The following is a 19,760-nucleotide window of genomic DNA, read 5'->3' as shown; positions in this document are numbered from 1 at the left end:
GAAAAAAAATATCACTATAGAAAGTAGTGTGTTTTTATGTAGTTTGGAGCACACTGGGAAAAATATACATAGGACAGAAAACATGCATACAGATTTACACATTGATAAAAGCAAAGGGGGAAAAGAGCCTCTAAATCTTATGGGAGAATATTTTGATTTCTCTCTCGACATCCTCGTAGTTTGGTTTTAGCACTTTTTCACAGACAGATGCCGACTTCACACATTCTTCTAATTTGCTATGCATGCTGGGAGCTTCGGTGATTTTGTGGGCCATTTCAAACAATTCCGACACCGACTTGTCCTTCATGTCTTTTTTACGTCCCAGGGCCTGTAAAACCTGAGGTATGAATTTGGAGTAGTGGGCCGTAGCATTGATGATCATTGGAACATCTCCGTCATTTACAAGATCTGCCACAAACTTCGCGATCGCTGTGTGTGGATCCAGTAGATATCCTGCAAAGAAGACATCATGGGATTACCTCAATATTCTTATGTTAAACATGAAAAAAAAATTAAGATAAATCATACAAAATTTTAAAGATAAAGCATACAAAATTTCTAAGATAAATCATACAAAATTTCTAAGATAAAGCATACAAAATTTCTTCTCTTTTGAGAAAAAAAAAATTTGCTTGGTGGATATTTCATCATTTGGAATAGGTAAATAAAAGGACTACAGTTGATGAAAATAAAACACAAACTCAAGTTTAAAATATATTCTTATTTCAATGTGTCTACCTACATGTAAAAAAAATAGCAATATATCACTCAAAACTGATAATATCATGAGTTTTTATTTTTAAAATATATTCATTATTTTTTTTTTAAATATGCTAGAAAAACAAAATTTCAGTTTTAAATATTTTAGCCATATAAAATTGAAATTTTGGTTCTCAGGCCCGCGCGCATCCGTTTTGAGGTAGCCGCATTGTTTTGTCAAAAAATGCACTTTTTAATGGTTTCCTAGTTTAGTATTCAAATAACACTTACGGTAGCCATTTACAATGAGATTTTGGCAACTTATTTTCCCATTACCTACGATGTTTAAGCTGTTAAGCAATGTAATGCAGAAATTTTTACCAGAAATTGGAAAGTATAATTTAAAAAAATTATCTTTAGGCTATAAAATAATTTTGTTTCTCCAAAACAGATGTGGGTGGGCGGCATTTTATTTTTCATTTTATTGGCAATAAAGTAGATGAGGGAGGTATATATTGATGTTCTTTAACATAAAGATAATTTTTTTAATCACAGATATACTTTCCACTGGTCAAAATTTCTGCTTAATTATGCATTTGTACATTTACAGTTGGTAAATGGCTACTCATTTGAATACTAAACTCCGAAACAAATGCTTTTTTTTCCCGGAGGTTCCTACCAACTTTTTATTTTTTCAATTTGGCAATCCGGATATGTGAAAACGGATGCGCACGGGCCTGATTTCAATTTTATATGGCCTTATGTTAAAGAAAATTCAAATTAAAATTAAAAAAAATACCTCCCTCATCTACTTTATTGCCAAAAAATGAAAAATAAAATGTTCCCATCTGTTTTGGAGAAAATTGGCGTCCAGGGAATTAAATTTAGATACCCTTATGTACATAAAATTAATCATGTTTGGATGGTAAGATGCCGTTCTTTTCACCTTTTGCGACATTTTTTAGACTTTCTGTGAGTGAAATTTTTACCAAATAATAATAATTCTTGTTTATAATATTACCTAAATACCGGTATAATACGTATCACACAACAAAACATCGCGATATACCAGTATACCGATAAAATCGCACATCCCTACCTACATGTGTACCGTACCTGTTTTATCAAAGCACTTTTTAATGGTTTGTAAACACTCAGCCTCAGAGCACCATTTACCCACAAGTAAGCCCTCCAGATTTTATTATAAAATTTTTTTTAACTTCTACATTTGACTGCATCATATACATACAAAACATATGTTCATATACTTTAATACTTGGAAAAGTCTATACAATTAAATTCGAATTTTTATTTGAATTCCCAAGAACAAATATCAAGAATCAACTTTTCATCATTCATTTTTGCACAAACCTGGCCAGTCACTTCAAAACACTGATTTTCCTCAAGGTCCTTGAAGCATTTGCGTACTAGCTGATAGTCCCTGTTTGACATGTGATAGATGAAGCGTTCTAAATTCGAGGCTTTCAGTATATCTATGGCCGGCGACTGAGTCTTCTGGAGTTGACGGGATCGTATATCGTACTTTCCAGAGTTGATGAATTCTGTTAGGGTGTTGTTAGTGTTGGACGCACATATAAGTCTTCTGAATGGAATTCCCATGGCCTAATATAGAGGAGTTAAAAATTAAGGGACTCCGACGCTCAGCCAGGAAGGACAACTCTTTAATTTATAATTTATAATTTAATTCAAAAAGTCTTTAAATGAAGCTTGAAAATTAAATCTCAGAAAGGTCTAATTAAAAATAGAAATTTTTATCCTGAAAAAGCATTTTTAGATACCAATGTTTATTAACATGATATGAAATTAGAAGTAATTTATGGAGATTTGCAAAGAACCTTGAAGCACATTGAGAGGCATATAATGAAAATTGTTGCATGAAAAGATTTAATTTTCAAGCTTCATTTAAAGATTTATTGAATTAAATTATAAATTAAAGAGTTGTCCTTCCTGGCTGAGGGTCGGAGTCCCTTAAGAATCTTGGCATTTAGTACATACAACTCAATATCTAGTAAAGATACTGCTTTATTTAAATATAAACATATATTGTATTGTAAAACAGAGATAAAGTAGAAACACTTATTATGAATTTGTTCTTATGATGAAATTTAATGACATTTATCCCTGTGATTATTAACATGATTAATAATAAAAATTAAAACATTGTGTGGCAAGTTCAGTATCTTTTACACATTTTTCCATCACTTTTAATATATTTATAGATTAATTGTAATTAACCAAATCAAAAATATATAAAATAAACTTTTAAACAATTAAATCAGAGTGTAAATAATTACCTGAGCATAAAAAGCTCCTAGTATATTTCCAAAGTTGCCTGTTGGTATGGAAACGTCCACTTCATCACCGAGAGAGATGACCTTTTGTTCTACAAGGTTAAGGTAGGAGGACACCTGGAATACGATCTGAGGAAGGAGACGGCCCCAGGTGATGGAGTTAGCCGCGCTGTAATAGTCAAAATACACATAAAACAAAAGAATGTTTGTTGAACCTATGTATTCAGAGCAAACAAAGACATGGAATGGTTATTATGGTAGAAAAAATGTTTTAATTTACCGTCGTTTTCGAACTTGTTTAACCTGGATTTATACCTTTTGTTTTTGAAGCAATTAACAGTATGGTATTATAAGGAAATACTTTTTTTTATTTTTAATTATAAGTTTTAATTAATGTGATCATTAGTCAAGTAAAGTAGTACGTGTACATGTATGTATTTTAACCAAATGTGCAATTATATATAAGGACATACACATCATCATGATCATAGTTTTGAACTTATGTTTCTCTTTTACTGCAAAATTTTAGAGTTTTTTCAATGTTGGAGCCTTAAAAAAAAAAAGATTTTCATTAATTTTGCTATTTGTTCAAAAGTCTGGTAAAGTCTGTAATGTATACAGACTCTTTTGTAAAAAAAACTCTTATGGTACTGCATGTACAATTTTAGTGGTAATTTAAAGGTAATTTTTAGTGCAACCCCCCCCCCCCCATTTAAGTATATGTACAATTATGTTGTGCATGTTCTTAAAATGAATAAAAGAATATATTGAGATGTTAATAATAAAGCAATATTAATCACTACATTATATTACCTAACTACACTCTTCCAAATAAATATTTTTCCTACATACCACTCAAGCAGATATATGATATCAATATTAAATGAAATGAAAATATCAATGTTAAATGAGATGAAAATATCAAATGATATAAAATAATGAAGAAATGATGAAATAAAAGTTAATCAAAGAATTAACTATATAATAGGATTAGTATGTAAATATCACGCTTTATTTGATTCAACTCTTACCAATAACCCATATGCTGCATAAAATTTTGTTCTCCCATTTCTGCCCCATTTTATATGATCAAGAACAAACTTTAATCTACGCTATCAGCAGATGATTGCATGTATACAGATTTGACTGTTCATGTCTTTGCAGTTCTTGAGAGAATTTAAATGATATCTCTTATCATGCCTTGCTGTTTTTGAAAAAAAGAATTTTATAATGTTTTTCTTTATAAAATAAATGTGTATTACTCTATTCCCCTTTTGTTGTCCCCCCCCCTCCCTAACTCATGAATTGATTTCATGATTTTAAAAACTTGAATTTTCACCACCTGAAGATTCTACTTCCCGAATCTACAGCAGCAGCAACTTCTACTTACATTTCATCTTTTCTTGCTAAGTGCTTTTTAGGAAGAAGATTTTTAAAATATGTCTCTAAACTTTCAAGAGTTGAAAGAGGTTGTGACACTTCTTGTACACAACAAACTTAAATCCGTTTTACACAAGGATACTTTATGGAAGTTTGGTTGAAATTGGTCAATTTATTTGTTTTGGAGAAAAGTCCAGATTGTATAATATATAACAGACAACATGTGACATGCAGATAGACAGATGGTCACACCAGACTTTATTTGATCAGAAAAACTCACTTGACCCTTCCGCTCTTAGGAGCTAAAAAGGCTACAACTATTTCTAACTCAATACAAACTGAACTATAAATAAAACATGAAGTGGATTAAAACTAAATCTATAACTTCAAACTTAGCTGATGGTGTTATGCAGGTGCTTACTTTTTATACCTCAGTTTGAAATTCCCATTGGCCTCCAACCAGCTGGCAAGGTCTTGATCCTGAAATGCTTTCTTTATCATAGCCTGACAGAGATCAAAATCTCCATCAATACCTAGGAAAAATTAAAAGCAAACATTGATTTTTAAAACCTGTTACCATAAATTTAAGTTCTAGTTGTCCTCACTATTTACAACACATATATACCCACTTTTTTCAACTCTGCTACACCATAAATTTAAGTTCTTTTTTCTCTTGGGCCATTATTCTGTGGAATGAAACTGTTGAATCAGTGGGTAGAAAATAACACAGCTTCCTTGGTTGGCATTATGTGTCTTCAATTCATTTTGAGGATTCCATGTCAGAGCATTTTAATTGGAAAATCTTAAATTGCACCATCAAATACATATGTGATCTAGAGACCTCGTTACAAATTATTTTTCCCCTTTCAACATGAAATGACTTTGGCCTTTATGATCCCCTTCCCTCGTCTTTCTATGTGTTCTAGGAGGGTTATTATTGACTTACTTTATGACTTTGTACATTCTGAGAGCTTCAGTTATGTCCTGCTTAGCACTTGTACATCCTAAGAGAGGCAGTGATGCCTTATCTAGCCTTGGTACATTATGGGAGGGTCAATAATATCTCATTTAAGTAATGTACATTCTAATATCATCAGTAATGACTATAACCTAAGAACTGAATAGTATATGTTAGTCTTGCCTAACACCTGTACATTATGTGTGTGTATTTGGTGGGGGGGGGGGGGGTACATTATGTGTGTGTGTTTGGGAGGGGGGAGGGGTCAGTGAGTCTCACCTAACACCTGCACATTGCCTCCACTCATGGATGTCATCTGAAGTCTCTGTACCTCACTGATTCCATGTTCTGGGAACAGCACAATCACCCCCACTCCACTTCCCTCTGTAATAAACAAGTGATTTGTCATCCATCAATTAGAAATAAACAAGATAAATTTGACTGCTTTATACTTATGACAATTCATATACAAGGTCTTACTGTAATAAAATGACAATACTGAATAATTTGTACAAGCATTTTAATTTTTTTTCAATTTTAGCTTTAAATACTTCTTTGTTCACTATTACCAACCCTTTCCAACCTTCCAGAAAAATCATCTTTCCATCATATTTCATTGTTGATAACAATATCAATTCAACAGTAGAATTCACTAATGTAACATCATTACATTTATAGAGTGTATTACATGATATACAATGATATATTAAAGTGACATAATTCACAAGAGACACTGTATCAGATAATATTACCAGCATGTCTGCGGAATCCGTCGAGGACAGCACCCCCTGTGTCTCCTGATGTAGCCACTAAAATAATATACCTACAGAAACAGCAAGTTAATCATGTTAATAAGTATATGAAAATATGATCATGCAATTTATGTAATAATCCATACTTAAAATGATCAACAGCAATTTGTTAAACAGCAGATATTTGTATTGTGCCAAAATTGTGATAGTCCCTGAACAAACCTATCAGAATTCGGAAACATGACAAATGATTTGATTTTAATCAGATTATTAATAAACTGACAACAGCTAGGAACTCAGAAAGAACATGTCACTAAAGAATACAAAATGGGTTTTTAAAACAATTTAACCATAAAAAAATAAAATTATCAAGCAAAATTCAGAAATACAGTATAAGAATACAGTGTAACTATTTCAAGACCTGAAAGACAATGTATGTCAAACAGGTCTATGTGCAATCACTAATCAGCATGTGAACATTTAATTTTCAAAAAAAAATGTTTTTAAATTTTTTTTGCACATTTATAATCATGATTATGTATCACATTTTACACTAAATCAGATGAACATGTACGAGGTTCTACAGTTCTAACACTTTTAAAAGATCTCATATAATTACAACTCAACAACAACCTACCTGCTATTATTCATAGGCTGACTGTGTTTTAAGGCATCTACAAACATTTGTGGCATTAACTGAAGAGCTCCATCTTTAAACGACCCGGTAGGTCCATGAAATAGTTCTAACAGAAACTGATTGTCTTGCAGGTGCCGAACAGGAAATATTTTCTCGTCATTAAATAACTCAGTGTTGTATGCTTTCTCAATGAAAAGTCTAAGTTTGGATGGATGGAGATCACACGGATTAATAAGTTTCTCCATGATTCTCACCGCTCTGTCTTGATACCTCATGTTAACAAGGCGGCTCCATTCTCCCTTTGTTAAACATGGAATCTGAAGAGCTGGGACAAAAAGCCCCCCATCTGGGGCCAGTCCTTGTAACAGAATCTCACCTAATGTAGTTCTTTCATGTGGGCTCTGAGATTTAACGTCCTGTCTGGTCGACACGTATCCTTGGTCTTCTTCTAACACTTTCAATGCTTGAACCACTTTTTCTGACACAGATTCTGGACTTTCGTCCTCCTCACACAAAATTCGGATATCATACGCTTGTTCGTAAGTACTCTGTCGGTGGTCCAGAATGTCTGTGAGAGGGGTTCCCATTTCCTGACCCACTATTCTATCTATTTTCATTTTATGAAGTCTTTGTAGAATTCCCTTAGCTGGATAGTCCAAGAAAATAACATAACCTGTGTTAGCTATGTAGCGCATAGCCTCATCATGTAATGGATTGGAACCAGTTAGAGATATTATGCTATTCTCTGCTTTTACAGTCATTAAAGCCTTGCCTTCTTCTTCAATGAAAGCTTTAGATCCCTTTTCCTTTAACTGAAATAGCACGCAAATGTATACAGACTACAGTTGGTACATGTATAAACTACTAAATATGTAATATTCAAGAATTAGATATAATTTTTTATTATTATTTTAACTTCCACATGTTCTAGCATGTAATATTCAATATATTTTAATTTTTTTTTCCTTATCATAAATTGTATATATTAAATACTCATTTTTTTAAAAATACAAATACAAATACTTTATTGGCACAAACACAATTACAATAATTGGCAAAGGCCCACTGAACATCATTAAATAATGTTTACATATTTTTTTCAAGAATTGTCAAGTAATTGACTTCTAAGTTCAAAACAGTCTCTGATAAATTTAACAGTAACTTTCAAGACTTTTTGTATATTACTGTTTACACATAATTGTAACATATATTTCTCATTGCTAAGATTATTATTTTTCTTTGTTATGTTATAAATATTACTAAAGAATGTGTTTCTTAGCTTAGAATAAGAATTACGTTGAAAAAGAAAATGTATTTCATCCTCAATCACACCAGTATTGCAAACATTACAATATCTTTCATTTCTTGATGTGGAAATATATCTACCACTTTCTATTGCAAGTTTATGTGTGCTTAGTCTAATTCTACTAAGTATAATCTCCATTCTTCACTTGTGTCCTGTATCAAAACATACCCTAAACAGTGCTAAAAGGCTTAAATTTTATACTTTCATACACATGATATACATGATAGATAATAATATTAACAGATTAAATAAAATGCTTAAAATTTACATAAACATGATATCAAAAAATCAATTTAAATTGTGTTATGCCACATAAGACTTACTTTTTCTGATATTTTTTTACCCCACATTGGCTCGAGCACATCATTGTCAATGTCTATGGATGGTTTGTTCAGCTTGTTGGCTAGGATGCGGGCTACTGTTGACTTGCCACTCCCTGGGCTTCCCATTAAAATGATGTTATACTGAAACATGATATTTATAAATTGATTGCAAACTTTAACATAGAATAAAATGATATCAAATCTTCCAATCAGGCCATCTGCAAAATGTAGTAAAAAATCTATGAGGAAAAACCAATAAAAAAATTGAATTACTTTGTTTATATCATATACATCACATATTCAACAGTTCAAGGAAGCAAAATTTTTCCAGTTCCTGGCAATGTCAAATCAAATTCCTAGCTAATTTACCGAATTGATAAAATGTAACAAAATACTATAAAAGAAATAATTCAACTATAATTGATTAAATGAAAAAATATATCTTGATAGTAGAGAGTTTGATATTTTATAGCTCAATTTAGAACAGAAAACATGTACCTTCTCTGAGAAAATTCGGGTTGTGGTATTGAGTCTCCTCTGCTGTTGGAAACTTCGGATACGAAAGGCGGTACATGTTATGGCTTGGGTTTCAACAAAACGCCACAGTACGGAGTTTCTCAAAGTGGACAGCATTTTGGCCAAGTATTACGCAATATCTTTGAAAATTAAGCAGACAACTTTTTCCGCGACATTCCAATTTTTTCTACACGAAAATGGTAACGCTTTCTAAAACTATTTCGAGTTTAAGTTTCATTAAAAAGAAAATAAGATCCGTGAATTTAAAAAAAAAGTTTTTTATATAATTAGGTTACAGCGATATTTTCCCTATATACAAGCAACAAATACTAATGAACATGAAATTTGAAAACAAAGAAATCTATTAATGGAAATATTTTACGTACGTGTTACTGCTGAATTTTAAACCGGAAATTGATGAAACTAGTCAAGTGTTTACAAATTTTACAAACTGAAAATTTCCATTTTTGTTGTATTCTCACCGAACACAATTTTTTTTTTAAAAAAATGGGTAAAGAGAAAGGGGGTTTTCTTACACCAAAAGCAATAGCTAATCGTATAAAGGCGAAGGGTTTACAGAAATTGCGATGGTATTGTCAGATGTGCCAAAAACAATGCAGAGATGAGGTAAGTGTGTAAGTGACTAATTCTATCTCTTTAATTTTCATGTAAAGTAATTTTCGTGAAGGCGGAAATATTTTTTTTAATTTTTATATACAATAAGTGTAAAAATTGGTCCTGTCAATCTAATGTACATTCTTTGGAAACCAGGGCCAAAAAATGCAATTTGTAAAGATTACTCAATCTTTTAGGTAAATTATTAATAAACTATGAAAAAAAGATAATAAAGGCCTTATATAACCCTTCATCATATTTGCTTGATGATGAAATGCAAGTTCTGAATTATTACTGAACCTGTTTGAAAAGTGGTGTAATTGTGTTTACCTGTACACTCAGTTATTCTTTCTTTTTTTCAGAATGGATTTAAATGTCACATGATGTCAGAGTCTCATCAGAGGCAGCTGCTACTGTTTGCAGAAAATCCAGATCAATACATCGATGACTTCTCAAAGTAAGTTTGTAATTTTTTTTTTTTTTTTTTTTGGTTTTTAGAACACAGACTTCGTGGCCAAACAAAACCTCTTCCAAACACATCTAACACCTTGGCACTGACAGATTGGCCTAAGATTATTGATTAAATGGCCCAAAGAAAAGACACCATGGTCTGTGGCTCTTTACAAATATTTATGCTGGCCTGTTCAGAAATTCATATATATACAATACTTTTACTACCCCCCTCCCCATCTGTATCATTTACAAAATGTCAAATTTTAAATTGCTTTGGCTTGAATTGTAGAGAGTTTATGGATGGTTATTTGGAGCTGCTAAGGAGAAGATTTGGTACAAAAAGAGTTCACTGTAACATTGTGTACCAGGAGTACATTGCTTTTCGAGAACATGTCCACATGAATGCAACACAGTGGGAGTCACTCACAGAATTTGTCAAATGGCTAGGAAGAGAAGGTATAACTCTTATAAGTCAGTGGATTTTTTTATGAAGATATTTAAGGTCTTCTGTTTCCAACGGAAGACCTTCTACTGATTCTGTTGGTAAAGATTATTATTCTTTTTTTTCTTCTGCTTCCTAGACCGCAACTTTGAGGCCTCATATCTCGCTCATTTCTCAACGGATTTTGCTCAAATTTTTAGACGTTATAGACGTTAATAAACTCTATCAGAATGCTGTCTAAAATTTCAAAAAGCCACTTCCGGTTTTGAGTTATTTCCCTTTAAATGAAAATTTATAGGCTTTCGTTTCCAGACAAAGGCTCAGAGACGGCTAAAGCTGGAGCAGAAATTCTACTGATTTTAGATGATAGAAGGATTGAAGTTGTGCACATCGGTTTTTGTTTTTCGATTTCTCTATTCAAAATGGCGCTATATAGGGGTAAAAAATTAGAACGCTTATAAGAACCAAAAATTACTCATAATTTTCTTTTTATCTTCTAAACTAAAAATATTTTGTTAAAACATATAGAACATAATTTGTGCAGAATTAGAAGATCTTTCAAATGATATGTCGAAAAAAGGGCTGACCCCTAAATTAAGGGACCTAGAGGGGCCAACATTTTTTTCCAGATATCTCAAAAAGTATTGAGAATTTGTTAAACATCAAAGAAGCAAAGTTGTTCAAAATATCAAGCTTTATCTAATGGGGTCGTCAAAATACATCCGGCGACGTCACTTCCGGTCAAACTGGAAGTAGTCAGAAAATGCATATTTTTGCCGTTTTTGACAGGTTTTTGGGTAACATGTGTCACTAGAAGCTTAAATATTAATTTTCCGTCCGTCGTCGTCACTTCCGGTCAAACCGGAAGTACCCAAGAATGGCTTAATTTTGCTATACTTAACATATATTTGGAGGAATAACCCATTTTTAGCTCACCTGAGCCAAAGGCTCAAGTGAGCTTTTCTGATCACATTTTGTCCGTCTGTCCGTCTAGCTGTCCGTCCGTCTGTCCGTCTGTCTGTCCATCTGTAAACTTTTCACATTTTCGACTTCTTCTCAAGAACCACTGGGCCAATTTTGACCAAACTTGGTACAAAGCATCCTTGGGTGAAGGGGAATTTAAATTGTTAAAATAAAGGGCCAAGTTCCCTCACAAGGGGAGATAAACAAGAAAAGACAAAAATAGGGTGGGGTCATTAAAAAATCTTCTTCTCAAGAACCACTGGGCCAGAAAAGCTGAAACTTATGTGAAGGCATCCTGGGGTAGTGTAGATTCTAAATTGTTCAAATCATGACCCCCAGGGGAAGGGCGGGGCCACAATGGGGAATCAAAGTTTTACATAGAAATATATAGGAAAAATCTTTGAAAATCTTCTTCTCAAGAACCACTGGGCCAGAAAAGCTGAAACTTATGTGGAAAAATCCTAGGGTAGTGTAGTTTCTAAATTGTTCAAATCATGACCCCAGGGGGAAGGGCGGGGCCAATGGGGAATCAAAGTTTTACATAGAAATATATAGGAAAAATCTTTGAAAATCTTCTTCTCAAGAACCACTGGGCCAGAAAAGCTGAAACTTATGTGGAAGCATTCTGGGTTGTGTAGATTCTAAATTGTTCAAATCATGACCCCCGGGGGAAGGGCAGGGCCACAATGGGGAATCAAAGTTTTACATAGAAATATATAGGGAAAATCTTTGAAAATCTTCTTCTCAAGAACCACTGGGCCAGAAAAGCTGAAACTTATGTGGAAGCATTCTGGGGTAGTGTAGATTCTAAATTGTTCAAATCATGACCTCTGGGGGAAGGGCGGGGCCACAATGGGGAATCAAAGTTTTACATAGAAATATATAGGAAAAATCTTTGAAAATCTTCTTCTCAAGAACCACTGGGCCAGTAAAGCTGAAACTTATGTGCACATGGAAGGATCCTAGGGCAGTGTAGATTTCAAATTGTCTAAATTATGATCAGTGGGGTAGGGTGGGGATGCATTATGTATTACAAGGAGGAAATCTGGTAAAGAACAGAATGGTCAAAGCTTCTCAGGTGAGCGATGTGGCCCATGGGCCTCTTGTTGGACTTCATTACTCTTTTTTTCTAAAATGAAAGTTACTTCCGGTCAAACAGGACGGAAGACCTACTCGTTGCTTTGCAACGAGCTCGGCTCTAGTTGTATATTACCAATTATTATGTTTTACTTGTGGAAAAGCATTGAACAACAGAGTGAGTTTCAACAACATCAATTTCTGACCCCCATTATCATAATTGTTCAAATACTTCACATACATCTAAGCAAAAAAGTAACGTTCAGATATTATTATAGGGTTTATTCAAGCTATTCCCACTTTTTGAAAATCAGGTAGAAAAAAGTAAAATTTCATGTGGGGGTAGGTGGAATTTTTGCGTAAACAAATAATTAGCTGAATAAACATGTCATTACTGTGAAAACAGTAATTATTAAACCACTGTTGGAGTAGAGGACAGGTAAATTTGCTATTTTAAATTTAAAAATCTGGCTTTTTACTTCTATTTCAATGAGAAATTAGACTTTTTCAAATAAAAATAGCAGATAAATTATATACTTTAAAAAAATGAATTTAAGTATATTTTTAGTATATTTTTCTGTTAAACTTTTTATTTATTTTAAACTTCAGTTATTTATATGCATTTCTTTCATATATTTATTTTATTTTTTAAATATTATAATTTTTTTATGAATACATTTATTTTCTGTCTTAAAATGTACAAAATACTGGTAAAATACAGGTAAATCTAAGATGGGATGTAATTAGTCTAATTACTTTAAAATCCAATTAACTAATCAAAACATCTATTGTTATTTGCAAGTGGGAATAGGTGGAATGGAGAATTTTAAAAAGTGGGAATAGCTAGAAGACACCTATTATAGAACAGAATAAATGGATATAATTAAATGTAATTAAAATTTTGTTAAAATATGTTTATATACAAATTGAGAATATTTGTGAACATGTAGCTAGTACATGAAGTTTTGAATGTATTAAGATTTTTTTAAGAAGTTTGTATTGATATTGGGTGAAAGAAAAACAGACTGAAAATATAGTTAGGGCCCCGCAAGAATTTGCGGGTGCCCTATAGTAATCACTCTGTCTGTCCATCTGTCATTCTTCCGTCCACAAATTTTCTGTTTTTTTCTAATAACTTTTTTATTCTTGCCCAATCAAGTTCAAATTTGGTACGGTAGTTCAGTAGGCAGAAATACATATTTTGATGCTAAGTTTGGTTCTCTATGTCTTCTGGTTTTGAGCTGGGTGGTGACGTAGATTCCTGAACTATGCATAAGAATGAATGGGCAAAGAGAGATAACTTCTGAGAATGTTACCAATATAAACTGGGGAAGGCTGTGCAATTTGCCCTTTGGGATTAATTAACCTTCCACATGAAGAAAATCCTAAGCATTATCTTTATCTGTCACATTGAGATTTGTCTGCAAATGAACTTTGTTTTGAAGTTAAGGTCAATTTTGAATGATGTGTACATTCTCTGAAATATGGATTTAAAATAATGTTCATACTTTATTTTGGTTAAAATACTGTACACAATGATTTATGATAATTTTATTGATTTCTGAAATCAAGATATATATTAAGATATCCTTTTTATTTATTTATTACTATTTTATTTTTTTATTTATTTTTTTGCAGCCTTAATGCTGTTAATTCTAACAGGTGATCAGATGATAACCCCATTCTGTCAGTGCTGAAAAAAGTTTTTATTGTAAATTTAGAAGAAAAAGATGAGAGAGCAGTACAATTAATCCCCTGGGATTAATTATCTTGCTTGCAGCAGAAAATTTAGAGGCTTATCTTTATCTGTCACATGAAGATTAATGAACACCTTTGTATGTAACTGATGTTTGTTTTGAAGTTGAGGTCAACCCTGGGTGATATTTGCATTCACTGAAGGCTTGCATTTTATTATTTTATTATAAAACAGCTGCTTAAAACTTTTTAAAATACACATTTAATTTAGTTTTTTTTTTTAAATAAAACATGAGGTTTTCCCTGTTTTATTGTAAATACAAGGTTACTTTTTACAGCATGCAGGTTTTTGGACATTCAGGAATTATCTTCAAATTTTAAAAAATACAGTTGTTACTCTTCATATTATATATTTATAAAAAAAAATGTAACCAAGTAAAATTCTCATTCATTGAGCTGCACCCTTATATTTCTACTCCTCAGCGGGGCCCTTGCTGACTGGTCAGTTTTCTAGTTAATCTTCACATATCATAATATCATATTTATCCTGTAATCAAATGATTCTGTAGGAAAATGTGTAGTGGACAACACAGAGAAAGGCTGGTTCATTCAGTATATTGACCGCGATCCAGAGACAATTAAGAAACAGGAGCAGATGAAAGCGAAAGAGAAAATGGATATGGATGATGAGGAGAGGACAGCTGTTTTTATACAGAAACAAATAGAGCGGGCGGCAGAACAGGGGACGTCAGCCAAGGAGACAGAGTATACAGAACTAAAGAGAGAGAATGAGGAGGACAAGGGTAAAGCAAATCAATACAGTCAAAGCTTGTTAACTGAAAGGGTCCCTAATTATGTTAAATTTTTCATAATATTAAGATTACAGTTGTATAGAAGAGTGTTTGGGAACTCCAACAGGCATGGAAATATCCATTGTATCCTAATAGATGTTGTTGCTTGATAAAAGTTCAATGGTATCCAAATATAAACACATGTAAAAAATGTACAATATGCCTGTTAGTAAGGGCTTCTTTGTTGATAAAAGAATAATTTGAACACTAAGAATTTGGGTGAAATAATGATAATACTTTTTATGCACATCTATAACTTAAACATGTTCAATGATCATAGTTGAAATTACTAACTTAAAAGTTGAATAAGGTTATCGTTTCATCTAGTGCATATAATGAATGTTTGAGTTGTTATTTTGTAGTTTCTCTGAGTTTTTCTGGACTGAAGCCCAAGAAAAAGGAAGACAATTCAGTATTGAAGTAAGTTGTAATCTTTCTCATACATCAATACATGTATACCCTATACAGTATGTATAAATACCTTATTTAAGGAATGTTTTTAAGTTTTGTGTGAGTTATTGGTGTGTGAATCACAGACTTGTCACATAGGCATATTTAATGAAGCGTGCTAGCGCTTCATGAAAAATATGCATACGTGCAAGTCTGTGTGATTCACACACCAATAATTCACACTTAACTTAAAAACATTACTTATATTTACATTTTACAAGTTTGAAAGCAACTAAAATATACTCCATATTTGAATTTCTCGCTGCCCTATATCATTGCATTTTTACCAATGTTGCTGTAGCCTTATTGTGACGTCACATTAACGCACGTTTCTCCTTGTATATTTCTACGCGTGAGTATACACGAAAATGGTCTTCAAGTCAATTTCACAATTGGCTTGCTAGAAAAACACAGCAAATGTGAATATATAAATGTAATACTAATATCATCTGTGGTATAATGTAGAATTGATTAAGATTATGTCTTCAAGCTAAGATTTATACCCTTCAGCTTCAGTACAAATTGTCATAATGCATGCATGTATTTAAATCCATTTTTGATTTCCCCTGACAGATCAGACAACCCTTTCAGTTCAAAGAAACCAACAGAACCAGAAAAGCCAAAGAAAAGGGAGAGCAGGTGGGAAAAAGAAGAGCCCAAGAAGGAGGTAAAAAAAGACCCCTTCAAACCTCCCAAGCCTGGAGAGAAACGGAAATCAGCACTGGACGAAATCATGGAGGTTAGTTTGTTTATCAGTTACTTGTCATTTTCTTGACAATTGTTTTACTGCACAAATTCATTGAATAAGGATGTATGATGACTATCTCCTTACTTCTATGTCCTTCATACAAACTCCACATAAAATATTTTATTTTTGATATAAGCAAAGCAATAACTGAAGATAATTTGCATCCAGCTACATGTATGCCTATATTCAAAATCTGTTCTTTTATTGGATTAGTTTGAAGAGAAAAAGAAAGAGAAAACAAACAGAAAAGATTACTGGCTGATGGAAGGCATTGTTGTCAAGATTGTCACAAAGAAGCTTGGGGAGAAATTCCACAAGAAAAAGGCAGTGGTCAAGGTAAATTCCAGTGGAGAATGCAGAAATTTTGAAAGGGGGGGGGGCTATTTTGGAGTCATAGTAGGGGCCTAGAGCCACACCAAAAAATTGATTAATCAAACCTTATGACTTGTATATTTTTTCCTCAAAAGTGGGTCCCAGGCCCCTTCTAAATATGCCAGTGAACTCAACCCCAGGGAGCAGTAAAATTAATAATCTTTTAATGACTTGTGTAAGGTACAGTAGGTGTACTCTTTTACACATGGATAAATTCATGATTTGTATAAATGGTTAATACAGATTTGTACATGTAAATGTGACACATGTAGACATTGAGTTTATCAGTTATTAACTCTTTGACAACCACAATATTGTTATCTGAAGGCTTTTGATTTCAGGAGGTCCAGGACCTGTACAGGGCTGTGATTGAAACATTAGACTCAGGAAACAAAGTCAGGGTAGACCAGAATCACTTAGAGACTGTTATACCAGCTCAAGGTAGGAAGACACAGCTAGCTTGGACTTGTATTAACAATATTCATTTTAGACTGGGCAACAGGCATACAATTCCTATATACATACTGCAGATATGAAGAATCAGTTGTAGTGGAATATGTTTACTTAGTAATGTAACATACCGTATATACTCACCTATAAGTTGTTTTTTTGGGAGTTGAATTTTGGACAAAAACTCATTGTCAGACTAATAGGCGAGTTATTAAAAGACTGGTATTTTAGAACGTCACTCCTTTCCATATAAGCTGAAAAAATACAACTGACTTATATGCAGACCAACTTACAGGCAAGTAAATACAGTATGTCTTTTGTATGGGAGATATTTTGACTCAAGATATGAGATCAAAATTAGGACAGGACTATTTTATTAAGGAAAAGTCTCAAGCCAGTAGATATCACATTTATTGTTTAGTTTTAATAGATTAACTTGAATATTTTTTACAATCAAAAATGCTTAAATATGATTATATTGTAGACTGATAAACTGTTTCTCCCATTAAGGTAAACTGGTGAAGATTGTGAACGGTGCCTACAGAGGTCATGATGCTGTTCTGGAGGGGATTGATGAGAAAAAATTCAGTTGTACAGTGTCTATACATTCTGTAAGTAACACATTCACAATAATGTAGATTGTTTTAAAATCTGTAATAGTCCCTTGCTATTGATCTATCAATAAACTAAGAAAAAGATTCTATTGATTAAGAATATCATGCAATATCCACTTGTGATTCTTTGTGAACTTCTACCTGAAGGTGTAAATTGCTAGTTTTGATAATTTTTAGCTCACTTAAGTGAGATTTATTTGTTTCTCTTTGATTTGATGTCCATCTATTTGAATGTCTGTGTGCCCTTCCATCTGTCTGTGAACAATCCCAGGATCAGTGGGGCCACAATTAGAATTCAAACTTACTAGAAAAATCTTCGAAATTCTTCTTTTGAAGAATCTCTTGTTCACACAATGTGCTTTGTGGTTTAATGTTAGATAAGATGTTCATGCATTACTTTGTGATAGTAGACTTTCAGTGATAGATCTAAAAATATGTTTTAAAAAACTGTACATGTCAATAAATGGTAAAAAGAATTAAGAATTTTTCCCTACTTTCTTTCTTTTTTCAGGGTCCATTAAAAGGGCGTGTTGTGGACAATGTTCAGTATGAAGATATCAGTAAACTTTTTAACCAAACCTGAAGCTGTGTGTCCAATGCAGAAAAAAACATTTGAAAGACAGAAAAAATACAATTAAATTGTGACTATATATGTCTTTTAATTGTGTCAAAGAGATTGAGCTGGACTTATGTTTTAAAAACACAGGCATCTGTAGGAAGGGAAGATAGCTATTTTAGTTAACAGGCAATACTTTGCCTATTTACTGTCAATTTCACTAAAAGCAGTTAAGACAACTCCTAACTGTGTTTTATGAAACATGATCTACAAGTATATTGTTATGTTGATGCACAGAATTGTGTAAAAAGAGAGTATTTTAATGCAGCTGTCCATTGAAAGATTTTGTGAAGATGTAAAAAACATTCTTTTAATTTATATACGCTTTTGTTATTGTATGGAAAGATTTTATATTCCAAATACATATGTAAATCACAGGCTCTTTTTTCCTGTAAAAGTTATACATGTAATACCATAGGTTAAAAATTTATTACAGAAATAACTGACTGTGATGTAAATATATATTTTTGACTCTACCTGTAATGTACATTTTTTATAATTAGGCAGCAAAAATTGGTTGATTTAATAAAAGCAAAGTACTTGGTCCCTGTGAATTAACTTTGCTGTATCCAGAGTCTGTTATATCCATGCAATGAATTCATTATAAACCTGTTGTAATTTGCAGTATACTTCAAGACTGACCACAGAAAATGCTATGAGAAGTATTAAGTCAAAAACTTGCTTTGGATTACACAAGTTTACTGATAAAGAAAAAATAATAATTAAAACCAAAAAGATCTAACTTCTACTGTAATAGAATATGAAATCGGTCTACAGTATAATCCCTATTAACCACCCAGGGCGCTTAGAAAATTGCAAAAAGGGGGGGATTATTTTGGTATTCTCTTTGTTATATTTAATATCATATCTTAACTTCAAAAAATATTTTGAAAAAGAATAAATAAAACGAACTACATGTACTAACATAATGTTTAACTTTACTTAAAGTGAACATATTCCACGCAAATTATGCTAAATTATTCATTTTCTGTTGAAAAATATTTTGAAAAAGAATAAATAAAATGAACTACATGTACAAAAATAATGTTTAACTTTACTTAAAGTGAACATAATCCACGCAAATTATGCTAAATTATTCATTTTCCTATGAGAAATTGGATAATGGCCAAGTTTCGTTTTCACTTTTTTCAATTTTCTGATACGATTCCATTTAATTTTAATCACTGTACAAAGGGCCCTGACAATTGAAAAAGACCCAAGGGGGTGCTTATAGGGGTAGGGGGCGGTTAATAGGGATTATACGGTATATCCTTAATTTTGTTGAGTCAGAGTTTGATAAAATCATGGTATTTTACAGGGACTCCCCCAAAAATCATAATATTCATATAATGGCAATAACATCTGTGTTTGTAATGAATTAGATTTCGTAGCTCACTTGACCCAATTAATTAAGAAATTAGCTTAAATGCTATTGTATCTCCCACGTCAGTAACAGCGTTAGCTTCTGATTCAACTTTTTAGAAGCAAGTCCATTCCAAAGCCTAACCTAGACCAAACATGCAGGGATCAT

General features: G+C 32.5%; 2 protein-coding genes across 3 annotated transcripts; one reads left to right on the top strand and one right to left on the bottom strand.

Annotated features, from left to right (window-relative positions):
* Positions 1-130: 130 nt before the first annotated feature.
* LOC134270650 (threonine synthase-like 1) lies at positions 131-9,085 on the bottom strand. The gene is made up of 10 exons (XM_062752888.1): positions 8,866-9,085; positions 8,368-8,508; positions 6,739-7,550; positions 6,102-6,172; positions 5,629-5,733; positions 4,822-4,924; positions 3,015-3,180; positions 2,045-2,322; positions 1,811-1,815; positions 131-453 (listed from the first exon to the last, which is right to left on the bottom strand). Exons 1-10 carry the CDS (start codon positions 8,998-9,000, stop codon positions 131-133), a joined length of 2,139 nt encoding a protein of 712 aa, XP_062608872.1. The 5' UTR covers positions 9,001-9,085.
* Positions 9,086-9,312: 227 nt separating this feature from the next.
* LOC134270669 (DNA/RNA-binding protein KIN17-like) lies at positions 9,313-18,783 on the top strand. Of its 2 annotated transcripts, none has more exons than XM_062752914.1 (10): positions 9,313-9,510; positions 9,861-9,955; positions 10,241-10,407; positions 14,698-14,931; positions 15,342-15,399; positions 16,021-16,168; positions 16,391-16,513; positions 16,891-16,990; positions 17,510-17,610; positions 18,125-18,783. In XM_062752914.1, the coding sequence occupies exons 1-10, from the start codon at positions 9,391-9,393 to the stop codon at positions 18,194-18,196; spliced, it is 1,218 nt and encodes a 405-aa protein (XP_062608898.1). In that variant the 5' UTR covers positions 9,313-9,390; the 3' UTR covers positions 18,197-18,783. The 2 variants fall into 2 exon arrangements, with proteins under 2 accessions (XP_062608898.1, XP_062608896.1); XM_062752912.1 differs by having other exon boundaries at positions 16,003-16,168.
* The last annotated feature ends 977 nt before the right edge of the window (positions 18,784-19,760 follow it).

This window comes from Saccostrea cucullata, unplaced genomic scaffold, assembly GCF_032062105.1.
Source record: "Saccostrea cucullata isolate Sc308-1 unplaced genomic scaffold, CSIRO_AGI_Scuc_v1 ctg468, whole genome shotgun sequence".
NCBI lineage: Eukaryota > Metazoa > Mollusca > Bivalvia > Ostreida > Ostreidae > Saccostrea > Saccostrea cuccullata.
Note: the sequence above shows the minus strand (reverse complement) of the source record. Positions and strands in the feature narration are given on the sequence as shown.

What these genes read in the sequence shown, in the direction of transcription:
- LOC134270650 (XM_062752888.1), bottom strand. Translation starts at nt 9,000, where the DNA reads ATGCTGTCCACTTTGAGAAACTCCGTACTGTGGCGTTTTGTTGAAACC. An exon ending in GTAAAAAAATATCAGAAAAA is followed by an intron (nt 7,551 to 8,367) that starts GTAAGTCTTATG and finishes GTGCTATTTCAG; the next exon opens with TTAAAGGAAAAGGGATCTAA. An exon ending in AGGCAATGTGCAGGTGTTAG is followed by an intron (nt 4,925 to 5,628) that starts GTGAGACTCACT and finishes AATTTTTCCTAG; the next exon opens with GTATTGATGGAGATTTTGAT.
- LOC134270669 (XM_062752912.1), top strand. Translation starts at nt 9,391, where the DNA reads ATGGGTAAAGAGAAAGGGGGTTTTCTTACACCAAAAGCAATAGCTAAT. An exon ending in TACATCGATGACTTCTCAAA is followed by an intron (nt 9,956 to 10,240) that starts GTAAGTTTGTAA and finishes CTTGAATTGTAG; the next exon opens with AGAGTTTATGGATGGTTATT. An exon ending in GTACAGTGTCTATACATTCT is followed by an intron (nt 17,611 to 18,124) that starts GTAAGTAACACA and finishes TTCTTTTTTCAG; the next exon opens with GGTCCATTAAAAGGGCGTGT.